Here is a 12,343-nt window from a genome sequence, read left to right on the forward strand (position 1 = left end):
CTAGGTTAGATGAGGCCTTCAACATAAAAAAAAAAAAAAAAAAATTAAAAAGCCCATATGCATGTTAGACACTATTAACAAGACTAGGGAAGGCCTAATTTCCAGCCAGGAATGTTTGTTCTCTCTCTTTCTTCCTTCCTTCCTTCCTTCCTTCCTTTCTTCTTTCTCTTTTTCTTTTTTTCATTTTATTTTACATGCACGAGTGTTTTGCCTGCATGTGTGTCTGTGGAGGCCAGAAGGAGGCACTGGATCCTAAGAACTGGAATTATGGAGGTTGTGAGCCACTATGTAGGTGCTGTGACCCAAACACAGATGTTCTGTAAGAGCAATATGCGCTCTTAACCAGGGTGTCACCCGTCTAGTGGGGGTGAGTGGGGGTCCTTTTAAGTCAGGATTTCACATAGCTCAAGCTGGCCTTGAGTCGGACTCCTGACTCGGGGTTTCTATTTCCCCAGTGTTAGGATTGCCCACCTTGCCGGGCGGTGGTGGCACACACCTTTAATCCCAGCACTCAGGAGGCAGAGGCAGGTGGATTTCAGAGTTCAAGGCCAGCCTGGTCTACAGAGTGAGTTCCAGGACAGCCAGGACTACACAGAGAAACCCTGTCTCGAGAAAACAAAAAACAAAACAAAACAAACAAAAAAAAAAAGAAAAAAGAAAAAGGATTGCCCACCTCGCCCAGTTTTCCATCTTTCTCTCTTTCTTTCCTTTTTTCCCCCAAGACAAGGGTTCTGTGTATATAGCCCTGGCTGTCCTGGAACTCTCACTGTAGACCAGCTGGCCTTGAACTCAGAAATCAACCTGTTTCTGCCTCCTGAGTTCTGGGATCAAAGGAGTGCGCCACCACAGCCTGGCTTCAGTTTTATTTCTTTGTGTGTATTCGTGTGTGTGTGTGTGTGTGTGTGTGTGTGTGTGTAGGTTTGCATAGACTTGTCCACAAGCAGAGGGCAAAGGGGACATCGGTGTCCACAGGCCATATCAAAGTTTTGTATTTTATTTCCAAAAAGAAATCACATCTAATGGGCTGGGTTAGGGCCTGTGTAGTCCTGGCTGTCCTGGAACTCACCACATAATCCAAGTTGACCTTAAATCTGCAGCTATGCATAACCATACTGGGCAGACCAATACTTTCTTAAGCAATTCTAGATCACAAGGTCTTGACACGCCTTCCATTCTGTATTACTAACAAGCATACTTGTGGATATGTGCTGCTGAGATCAAGCCTACAGCCTCCTAAAGGCCAAGCAAACACTCTGTCCCTGAGCCATATACCACGTCTCCCCACCCCCCAACCCCCAGTATCGCTAGCAAAAGTTGAGACAGCCTAAGCCTACCCTGAGCTGCTATCCCAGAGGAATTAGCAGTATCAGCTGCCTAGGCACAGCCAAGTTCCTAAGTGTGCTTTTACTGCCTGTCTCCAATTTTCACTGCCAATTTCAGATATAAAAAGTTAGGTGGTGTTAGCCACACAACTAAAGGCATTAATACGAGGAGATCTGTATTCAAGTCTTTCATCATAAACTTTTAAGTACAGGAACTGGAAAGACGTCTCAGCAGGCCCTTCCCGTGTAGATCTGGTGACCTGAGTTCTGTCCCCAGACCCACTTAATGTGGAAGGAGAGAGCTGATTCCACAGCACTGGGGTTTTTTGAACTGGGTTATCTCTACATATCCCTGACGATGCTGGAACTCACTGTATAAGCCAGGCTGGCCTGAACTCACAGAGATCTCCTGGGCTATGCCTCTGGGTGCTGGGACTAAAAGGCATTCTAGCACCATGCCTGGCAAGAATAAGTACCTTTAATAAATGGGACCTCATAAAACTGAAAAGCTTCTGTAAGGCAAAGGACACCGTCAAGAGGACGAAACAGCAGCCTACAGAAGGCTGATGAGATGTTCTTCATCAACTCCACATCCGACAGAGGGCTGATATCTAAAGTATATAAAGAACTCAAGAAACCAGACATCAAGAAACCAAATAATCCAACTTTAAAATGAGGTAAAGATCTAAACATAATTTTGACAGAGCAATCTCTAATGGCCGAGAAGCACTTAAAGAAGTATTCAGCATCTTTACCCATCAGGGAAACGCACAGCAAACAGCTCTGAGAGTCCATCTTACACCTGTCAAAATGGCTGAGATCAAAAACGTGACAGCTCATGCTGGTGAGGATCTGGAGTAAGAGGCACACTCCTTCACCGACAATGGGAGTGCAAACTTGTACAGCCGCTTTGGAAATCAGTTACACTGGTTATTTTCAGAAAATTGGGAATCGATCAACCTCAAGACCCAACTACCTTAGGACTCCTGAGTATATACCCAAAGGATGCTCAAACGTACACAAGGATAGACCACAAGGATACTTGCTCAACTATGTTCGTGGCTGCTTTATTTGGGGTGGGGTATGGGGGCAGAAGGGTTGTTCTTGATGGAGGGATGGAGATAGGAACAGGAGGGATCAAATTGGGGGAGGATTGAGGGAGAGAGTACTAAGAGAGACAACTGGAATGGGGGGAGAGGTGGCATCTCTGAGGTGAACTAGAAACCTAGTGTAATGGAAACTCCCAGGAATCTAACCTAGCTAAGTCTCCTAACAATGGCGGATATGGAGCCTGAACTGGGCTTCTCCGGTAACCAGGTAACCAGGCGAGACTTCTAGTGGAGGGATGGGGACACCAACCCAGCCACCAAGCCTTGGACCTGCCTGTAGGATGTGCGGGGTTGAAGATGGAGCAGAGGTAGATGGAACGGACAAGCAGTGACCAGTCCAGCCTGAGCCCCAGGCCATGACACAGAGATCACCCCTGACACTGTTAATGATAGTCTGTTTGCTATACTTGCAGACAGGTGCCTAGCATAACCATCTTCAGAGAGGCTTCACCTAGCAACTGAGGGAAACATACAGAGACCCACGGCTAAACACTGGGTGGAGCTTAGGGAATTCTGTGGGAGAGAGGAAGGATTGAAGAAGACAGAGGGGTCAAGGAAAAGAAAACCAACAGAATCAACTAACCTGGGTTCTGAGGGGCTCACAGAGACTGAACCCCCAACCAGGGAGCCTGCATGGGACTGACCTAGGCTCTCTGCACATGTTACAGTTGGGTATCTTGGTCTTTTTATAGGACTCCTAACAGTGGGAGCAGGGGCTGGTTCTGACTCTGTTACCTGATTTGGGGACCCTTTCCTCCTACTGGGATGCCTCCTCCAGCCTTAATAGTAGAGGAGGTGCCTAGTCTCACTGCAACTTGATATGTCATGGCTGGTTGACATCCATGGGAGGCCTGCCCTTTTCTGAAGAGAAAGGGAGGAGTGGATGGGGGGAGGGGTGAGAGGGGAGGATGATGCTGGGAGGGGAGTGGGGCAGGGGAAACTTTGGTCAGGATGTAAAGAAAATTTTAAACTTGAGTGGGAGGAGAGAGAGGAAGAGGGGGAAAGGGAGGGAAACATACCTAGTACACAAGTACATCTAGGCTTGGTGATACATGCCTACATGAAACACCTGGGAGACTCAGGCAGGGAGGATTTTGAGTTTGAGGCTAGCCTGGATTACTGGATTATACTGACATTCAGTCAAGTCAGTCTCTCTCAAAAAACTATTAATGACTACCTAAAAAGCAAGACATTCACTGGCTTTTAGCAACAGATGAGTTAAACAGTGACAGACACTGCATGCTCTACCTAGGGCAGGAGAAACTAGGGGCTCACACAGGCTCCTTCCCTGTCAATCAACTGGAAATTAGAGCCGGTTTCTTTCTTTGGAAGAAAAAGTGGGGAGTGGGTGGGGGTGGGAGGGAAGACCTTAAAATTACTCCTTTAAGTTTCAAGTCCAGGAGATGAAAAAAATAACTGCCAGCTGGTCCCAATTTCAAAGTCAAGTCCTTGTTCCCTAAAATCATGAGTCATGGAAGGCAGAGACAGATGGATCTCTGAGTTCGAAGCTAGCCTGGCTTAAATGTCCTGCTACATAAGACCTATCAAATATAAAATTACACCCCTATAAAATTTACTTCTCTAAAATTATTTAGTTAAAAACTAAATCCCTCAACTGAATGAGATATCCTCTGATTTCAACCGGACACGTTGAATACTAACGTTACTAACCCGACCTTATACTTGTAAATGTATTTTCTGTTCCCAAGGTGGAGGGGGTAGTTGTAAACAAATTTCAGAGAGCAGCTATCATGTTTATAGAATTTATTTGATGAAAGATGAAAACAGATCAGCCTTGAGAGGCAGAGGTAGGGAACAAATGTTCAGTCATCCTTATTATCTAGTTTGAGGGAAGCTTAGTCTGTATGAGACCAAGGGAGAGTGGGGTCTCTATTCCGTCTTTGAAACTTTTTAAAAGATCGTTTCGGACCCGTTAAAAACTAGTTTAAACTAGTTTACACGCCAAGTCTTTATCTGCTGTGGTAATGGAATGGTAAGGAAGAATGCAGTCGGCGTGCTTGGTTTCAATCCTCACACAATGCCAAAGTTTTGAGCCAGTGATTTCACACGGCCCCCCCATTAACTTTTCGTTAACCTAGCTGACGAGAAATGAACAGGCTGAGATTGCAGCCCGTTTGTTCTCCCAAGCTCACTCTGTGAACCAGGCAAAAAGAGGGGTCTTGGTAGAGAAGCCGGAGGCACGAACAAGAGAACAAGAGTATGGAACAGTCAAAACTAAGACAGACCTGATTGAAAGAACTCCTGAAACTCAGGGGAAGGAAGAAAGAAGAAAAGAACAGTTTTGCATTTTTCAGCTCTCGGACTCGTTCCAGAATTCCGCAATGACTGCCAAAAGCAACGGCCTTGGAACCAATTAACCATCACCCGCGACCTTCCGGTTCGACTCCCAGGAATGCTCTCCTTCCAGCTCAGTTCTGACCCAACTCGAGAGAGACTCGGAGAAGGGCGAGCGCATTGCAAGGGAGGGAATCCAGACCCTAGGGGAGCGGGCGAGCTGGTCTGGGGTAAACTCCAGGGGAGCGGCTCGAGAGTGCTGGCGGCGCGGGATGCACAGCGCACTGCAAGTGAGGGAATCGGAGGCCCTAGGGAAGCAGGACGAGCGGGTTCGGGGTAAACTCCAGAAGAGCGACTCGAGAGAGTTCTGGGGTGTGCACAGCGCCTGCCCAGCCTGGGGACCCGATCCTGGCCTCTGCCCTTGCCCTTCCACCCTGGAGACCCCAGCCCGCCCCTCCGCCGCCTGACCTGTCCCCGCGGGGTCCGGGTGCGCAGCGCGCCGCCTCCATACCAGCCCGACCGGTGGCATCAGCGTCCAGACCCCGAGACGCCGCCGCCCTGCTGGAGAGGATGGAGGAGGTCGGGCCCCGCCCCTGGCAACCACACCCCGCACTGTCGCCGACGCCCATTGGTCCAGTGCCCTCCGCTCCCCACTCACTGGCAAATGGCGCTAGCCACGATGCTGGAGGGTTTCCAGGGGGGCGGGAGGCACTGGGAGGCGAAGGCGCCTGCGCTAGAGCAGGGAGCAGCCCCTGGGGCTGGGTGGAAGCTGGCTCTCTTTGGAGTATTCAGCTACTCCACTCCGGGGGCCGCTCCCCCACAGTGCGATTCCCAGCACCCCACTGTGGCACTGAGAATACCCAGGGTGCTGCCAGGGTGTGGTCCCAGGGTTTTTGAACCTCTGAAGCCTCGCAGTCTGACCACACAGACTCCGGGATCCTGAGGCCTTCAGCCTCTCAAACCTCGGCTGAGGGATCCCTATCTGGGGACCATCTTCAAATGTCCTTATTCACTGAGGGTAGCTGCTAGGCTGTCCTCTCTGCAGTAAATCAATGCCTCCAGCCACCAGTGCCTTTGTAGCTCTGGTCACTATAAGACTTTACGACCAGAACTACAGCATACAGACTTAATTAGTAAGGCCAAAGTCACACTGATGTTGAATCGAAAAATTCACTTAATAATGTATTTGAGACCGGAGCTCACTATACAGTCCTCGGCTGGTCTGGAACTCTAGGATCCCACTGCCTCTGTCGACCTAGTGCTAGAATTAAAGGCATGTGCCATCATGCCCCAGGCTATTATATGTATATGTATGTTTCACCTGTGAGTATGTCTGCATATCATATGCATCCCTGGTGCCCAAAGCTGCCAGATACCCTGGAACTGGAGTTATCGATGACTGTGAGTCACCATGTGGGTGCTGGGAATAGAACTCATGTCTTCTGGGCATCTAGGGCTCATAACTGCTGAGCCACCTCTCCATGTCCCAGGAATTAATTTTTGAAAACTAGGGAATACGATACCTGCATACATAGGCTGAGAGCAGAACGTTGCACTCACTCAGTCTCCCTCCCTGTGTGACCCTGGATTGTTTCATTTTTTTGTGCTACAAATCTTCACTCATATAAGGGCAACGTAAGGTTTGCTTGGCCTAGAAGGGGTTAGATGCTAAACGAGTAGGGTTGAAAGAGATGCTATTTGAATGAGTAAGAGGACCACTGAGTCAGGCAGGCCCACGTTAACCACACTAGAATGTACAGTTTATGTACACATAGGACAAGTTACTCATAGGAATTCATTTCTCCACCACATGATAGCACCACACTTCTTCCACTGTGAACACAATCTCAAAACACAAGCCTAAGCGACTCTTCTGTCCCTGGTCTCCCTGACCCTGCTGTGTTCACCAGCACAGGCCTGGCCTGTGGCCCTTTGAGCAGAGGAGCCAAAGCTGTCGACCATTAAAGAGCTTACTCCTGACTTTTCTATCAGCAAAGCTGTCGCTGGGCCTCACCATCGGTACCAAAAATGTGGACTGAATTAGTTGGAGGCAGAAGACTAATGAGCATAGACCTTTTACAGATGGGCGTGTGGCCGCATCACTGACGAAGGTGGGGTTCTCTAAAAACTCAGGGCAGCCATTTATTTACAAACATTGTAAACAGTACAAGATACTTCAGAGGCTTAAACAGCTAATGTGAGAAAAATACCAACAGTTCATGACACTAAATCCAACTATTCCTGATGCAAGGTGGCTTAAAAAGCAAATCTAGAAGCTGGATTCCAACTCTAGGCCTCTGGCTAAGTCTCTTCCTACTGATGTTCCTTCCATTTCATCCTTTCAAACCAAAAGTGACTTGAGAAACCTCCCCACAGCAGCTTTGGGATGAACTGAAGTCTGTGCAGTCCAGTCAGGTCTTCACAAGGAACTGGCTTTTATCCAACTTCCCCCTCTCTTTAAGGTAGGTAAACAGGTGCCTTCTGCGTCTCCACGTGACCTTAATCCCGTACTTCTCCTCAGGGGTGTCCTTGACCAGAACAGGCCCTGGCTCTGGACTGCTGGGAGTCCTAGGGCCAAGGATGGAGCTTGGAAGACTGTTTTCCTTCTGGTCTGGAGAAATGGGCTCTTCTCTTACAGAAGACTCCGGGGTCTGGATATCAGGGGGCATGAACACATGAGGTAAGCTTTGAGGTACATGCACTGACAGTTCCCCACCGCTCTGGGGACTGAACAATGGCACTAAAGGCCTTCTGGGTGTGTCCTTTTCTGAGTTCTGGGGCTGCTCTCTGTTGGATAACAACAATGTCTCTGAATTGGAAGACTGTGGACTCTCAAAGATTAGACGTGGAAATTTGCAGGTAGATCTCCGAGTTGGATGTCTTGCCCGGTCTCGGGGATGTTTCCGGTGTATTGGAAACCGGCTTTCTGCTGTTGTATCAAACTGAGGTAATACCTGTGCATTTAAAAAAAAAAAAAATGGTGGTGGTGAGCCAACCACAAAGAAGAGTAAATGTGTACGATCCTTTATTTTTGTCCAGAATAGTGAGGACTCACTACAGTAAAGGACAAACACCCAACCAGCTATTGGTACAAGTAGGCAAGAGACCTGGGCCAGCTAGCCAATCGCCCTGCCCTTCAGGTTGCTCCTGAGGAGGAGAGGAGAGCAGGCCTCGCTCATCACCACACTGCACTGCCATCCCTTGTTTAACTCTGTCCTTACACTTCCTGAGAGCAGGGCTGGAAGGATCCTTGGGGGCAGAACCCATGCTCAGCAGACTCAGTTCAGTCCTCAGAAAAATAAAGTCCTCAGGAGAGCAAGGACAAATAGACTTATTTCCAAGGCCTGGCAGAAGGTCTTCAGCAAATACTGAAGGGCAGCTCCATGGAAGTGGCTGCTGAGGAGTGGGGTCTAATACACCTGTTTACTCAATCAGTGCTTAGGGATTTCTTTTGTTAGACAGTCTCACCATAAAGTCCGGGGCGGCCTTCACTTTGGGATCCTTCTGCCTCAGCCTCCCAAAGGCTGGATTTGCATAGATTAGCATGGATTAGCATGTCATTTTTAAAGGAGTTTTCTCCACTAAGGTTCAGTCAACTCGTACTTTTTTAGTCAGACCTAGTACTTTTCATATGAAATGCAGGAAATAATCTTTTATAAATTTGTTATCTTTCTAGCTTCTTCACACAGCTACTGGGTAGTAAAGTGTCCAATCAGAACTTTTCAGAGGAACCTGGAAGGGAAGACTCCAGTTCCAGATAATGCATATTTTGGTGTGAAGGAAGAAAAGAGGATAAATCAGGCAATACCACAGCCAAGAAGAGTAACTATTTCACTGTCCCTGCTCCAAAAGGATTACGAGCCAGTATTCTGAAAACCCCAACACAGTAAAGGTCAAAGAATTGCCAGGACCTACCCAGGAAGTGATGGCGCTCTGATCAATGGGCTTGCAGGGCACCTGTACAGTGTGGGTAATGGGCTGCTGGCGAGACTCATAATGGTGTTTGGGGCCCTCCAGTGGCTGTTGGTGGAACAGCAGCGGGGCTTTCTGGGACTGTCTGCGTCTCTTTTTGGGAGGCATCAATAGGTAAATGAAGAGCAGTTAGCAACCACATGATGCAGGCTGCCTTCCTGGTCTGGGTCAGGGTCCAGTTGCAAACCATGCCTGGAGAGAAGACACAAAAGGGGGGGATCATGTGGGTGACACCCCCTCCCCCAATTCTTCATGACATCAGGTTAACCAATCTACCAGAAACTACCAATCAGATCTCAGGTTGTAGGGAAAACAGCTTCCTACACTATTTTATCCATATCAACAAAACTCATTCAATGAGCATCTGCTGAGTGCCAGGAATTAAAGATGGGCAAGTACTTATTCACAGTACTGAGTACTAAGCACCTGTAGTGATACCTGTAGTGATAGTCCCTGTTTTTGAGGCACAGTGGTACAGCAGTTGCCTAATGTGCACAAAGCCTTAGGTTTCAGTCCCCAGAACTGCAAAAGAGGGAATGGTGGGAAGGAAGGAGGAAAAGAAGGAGAAGGGAGCTGACCAGAAGGGACCAATCACATCTCAGTACGGTACGGTTTGCTCCAGTTCACGTCAGAGAAGGCTTTCTGGGTAGGAAGACACCTGACCTGTAGGAGAAGAGCTGGGTGAATCAAAAGCAGGACAGTCACTAGAGGCTGAGGAACACCACATGCAAAGACGGTTAGAGCTGGGCACGGGGGAACATGGTTAGCCCAACTGAGGCAAGACATCAGGCGTTCAAGTCAAGCTTGGGCTACACACAAAAACCTCTCAAAAGCCAAGCCAAGCCGGATGTGGTGAGGCATGTCCATGATCTCAGCCCTTAGTAAGGGAGGCAGGAGGATCAGGAGCTCAAGGTAGCCTTTGGCTAGCGAGAGACCACCCTGGGTTACATGAAATCTTAGACAACAAAAAACCTGTCTTGTGAATTCAGACATTACAAGCACATTGTAGAGTATAAGAGACAGCTCAGCAGCATAAAAAAAAAAACCCAAAAAACAAAAAACCTGGGGGCTGGAGAGATGGCTCAGAGGTTAGGAGCACTGACCGCTCTTTCAGAGGTCCTGAGTTCAATTCCCAGCAACCACATGGTGTCTCACAACCATCTGTAATTAATGGGGATCCAATGCCCTCTCCTGCTGTGTCTAAACACAGCAGACTCACATATATGAAATAAATAAATAAATATTTATTTTTAAGAAAGAAAGAGAGAGAGAGAGAGAGAGAGAGAGAGAGAGAGAGAGAGACCTCAAAAATCAAGGGCTCGAGTTTGATCCCCAGAACTCAAAAAAAAGGTAGAAGGCCCAAACCAATTCCCAAAAGATATCCTTTGACATCCACATGTATGGCATGAGTTCCCCTCACATGCATGTGTCCTCACACACATCTGGCTAACAAAATAAACAAGGAAAAGAGGCTAGGTGTGGGGACATCCATCTTAAATCCCAGCATTCAGGAGGCAGATTTCTCTGAGCTGGAGGTCAACCTGGTCTATCTAGTGAGTTCCATGCCAGTAGGAGATACAAAGTGAGACCCTATTTAAAAAGAAAAAAGATGAATGACAAAAAAATATATATATATTAGACATAGGGTCAACATTAGAGTCTGAAAACCAGGTGAGGCCACATGAGTGTGGGGCTGGGCTGAGTAACCACTAGAGATTGTCAAATAGAAGCTTGTGACAGCATCTAGGTTTTGTTTAAAAGACAAAAAACAACAAAAGGAAACAGCCCACAGATTCTCTAGCATATGAATTGCCGTCAACTGAGCCCCGCGTACTTAGCAGCCAGCTGGTTCAACCCTAACCATGTGGACCTATCAATTTCCCTACCCTTGCATGATTTTGAAGAAAATATATTCTTTCCAGTTTTCAGACTGAACCCCAGGCCTCAGCGTGTTAGGCAATAACGGCACCACTTGGCTGTATACCAGCCCTCTTATAATGATTTTGGCTTTTGTGAGACAGGGTCTGAATAGCCTTGCTGGCTTCCAATGCACGATGTCGTCTCCCACGTGCTGGGATCGCAGGCATGCCTGGCTGGTTTAGGTGCTTTTTCTGTTGCCGTCATAAAATTTCCTGGGAAGGCAAGTTAAGGAAAGGGCTTATTTTGGCTTACAGTTCCAGGGTACAGTCCTTCGTGTTGGGGAGTCATAGCAGCTGGAACTTGAAGGCAGCTGGGTACACTTAAGCAGGCAGGAAGCAGATGAATTCTCCAGCTCAGCTTGCTCTTAGTCAGTCCAGGACCACAGCCCATGAAATGGGGCCACATCCCATCTCAGTCTAATCAAAATAATCTCTTATAGATGCACCCAAACAAAATCTAAGCCAGGTTTTGGCTCACTTCTGCTCAACCTTTGCCTATTTTTATTAATTTTGAGGTAGTCTCACTATATAGTCTTGGCTAACCTGGGGCTCGCTATGTAGACCTGGCTGGCCTGGAACTCACAGAGATCTGCCTGCCTCTGCCTCCTGGGTGCTGGGATTAAAGGCGTGAGCCACCACACTCCGTGCACTTTTCAAATAGTCTTATTATGTAGCCTCGACTAGCCTGCTTGTGAGACCCTTTTGTGTCACACCAGGATTACTGGTATGTGCCACACGCCTAGCTGATTACAACTTTTGACTGGGTTCCTTTAATTATTAGATAAGAACAAAATTCAGAAAGGCGAAGGCTCTGCTTCCTGTCTCATAGCATACCTCACTCCCTTAGTTCAAATCCCCGTGACCTTCAGCCTTTGTATTCACCAGGCCTCCTCCAGTCAAAACAGTTCTTAATCTATCCCTTCAAGGTTTCTCTCCCTTCTGTGTAATGAGTAACAGATCTTACACCCTATTCTCAGCTCATTTTAAAGAAAAGAAAAAGAAAAGCTTTCCTGTCCTAAGTCAAGATTTTCTCATTAAAATAAATATTCAAAGTTATCACAGGAGGCTGCGAGAGGGCGAGCCAGTGACCTCCGGCTCCTCCGAAGGCGGAAACACGAGGATCGAGAATTCTACACAGGGGGAGACCTAGTGTCAGACAAAACCCACCGGCCTCTAACTTGTTCCTGTGTAGCTAGAATTCTACCGATCTGTTTATCTCATTCTGTGCTCCCTCGCCATCAGACGGTGAGCCCAGGGGAAGGATGCCCGGGTCTGCCACTCTATTAATGTCTGTCGAGGGAATAAATGATTGTCTGGACACCTCGGGGCAGGGCCCGCGGAGGAGGCGGCCACAGACGGGGGCGGGGCGTAGGCTCGTAACCGCAAGTCTAGGGCAGAAAGCCAAGCCGGACCCCAGGCAGCCGCGAGGGCTGAGCCAGGCGGGGGACGCAGGGGTCGCAGAGTGGGTAGCTAACCGGGGGAGTGGCGTTCGCCGTCCCGGAAGGAAGTCAACCAGGGAGGCAGGGCGGTCCGGGGCGGGGCGGAGCAGGCTGCTGGCCGCCGTCCGCGAGTCCCCGCGTCCCTCCCGCCGCCCCTCGAGCCCCGGGGACGCCTTACCCGCCCTCCCGGCCGCGGCCGCCGTTCCTCAGGACGCCGAGCGTTCGGGGCCGGAACCCGGAGACAAGCCGGTGCCGATTGGCGACGCTCCGTCACGTGACCGCAACGC

The 12,343-nt window shown here is 48.7% G+C and overlaps 2 protein-coding genes across 6 annotated transcripts in view; both read right to left on the reverse strand.

The window, feature by feature from the left end:
- Tulp3 (TUB like protein 3) overlaps positions 1–5,276 on the reverse strand; it is a 40,540-nt gene extending 35,264 nt beyond the window's left edge. Inside the window, exon 1 of the mRNA XM_028754466.1 lies at positions 5,195–5,276. Within this exon, the coding sequence (XP_028610299.1) occupies positions 5,195–5,235 (41 nt within the window). The 5' untranslated portion in view covers positions 5,236–5,276. The remainder of the gene's footprint in view (positions 1–5,194) is intronic.
- Positions 5,277–6,788: 1,512 nt separating this feature from the next.
- Positions 6,789–12,307, reverse strand: Rhno1 (RAD9-HUS1-RAD1 interacting nuclear orphan 1). 5 transcript variants are annotated; one of them, XM_028754500.1, is made up of 3 exons: positions 12,235–12,307; positions 8,642–8,890; positions 6,789–7,680 (listed from the first exon to the last, which is right to left on the reverse strand). In XM_028754500.1, exons 2-3 carry the CDS (start codon positions 8,804–8,806, stop codon positions 7,138–7,140), a joined length of 708 nt encoding a protein of 235 aa, XP_028610333.1. In that variant the 5' UTR covers positions 8,807–8,890; positions 12,235–12,307; the 3' UTR covers positions 6,789–7,137. The 5 variants fall into 5 exon arrangements, with proteins under 5 accessions (XP_028610333.1, XP_028610335.1, XP_028610336.1 ...); XM_028754502.1 differs by lacking the exon at positions 12,235–12,307 and adding an exon at positions 11,785–12,221 and having other exon boundaries at positions 6,844–7,680; XM_028754503.1 differs by lacking the exon at positions 12,235–12,307 and adding an exon at positions 11,796–12,186 and having other exon boundaries at positions 6,844–7,680.
- Between the last annotated feature and the right edge of the window lie 36 nt (positions 12,308–12,343).

The sequence above is a fragment of the Grammomys surdaster genome, unplaced genomic scaffold (assembly GCF_004785775.1).
Source record: "Grammomys surdaster isolate TR1022 unplaced genomic scaffold, NIH_TR_1.0 126013, whole genome shotgun sequence".
Classification (NCBI taxonomy): Eukaryota; Metazoa; Chordata; class Mammalia; order Rodentia; family Muridae; genus Grammomys; species Grammomys surdaster.

What these genes read in the sequence shown, in the direction of transcription:
- Rhno1 (XM_028754500.1), bottom strand. Translation starts at nt 8,806, where the DNA reads ATGCCTCCCAAAAAGAGACGCAGACAGTCCCAGAAAGCCCCGCTGCTG. An exon ending in AGAGCGCCATCACTTCCTGG is followed by an intron (nt 7,681 to 8,641) that starts GTAGGTCCTGGC and finishes TTAAATGCACAG; the next exon opens with GTATTACCTCAGTTTGATAC.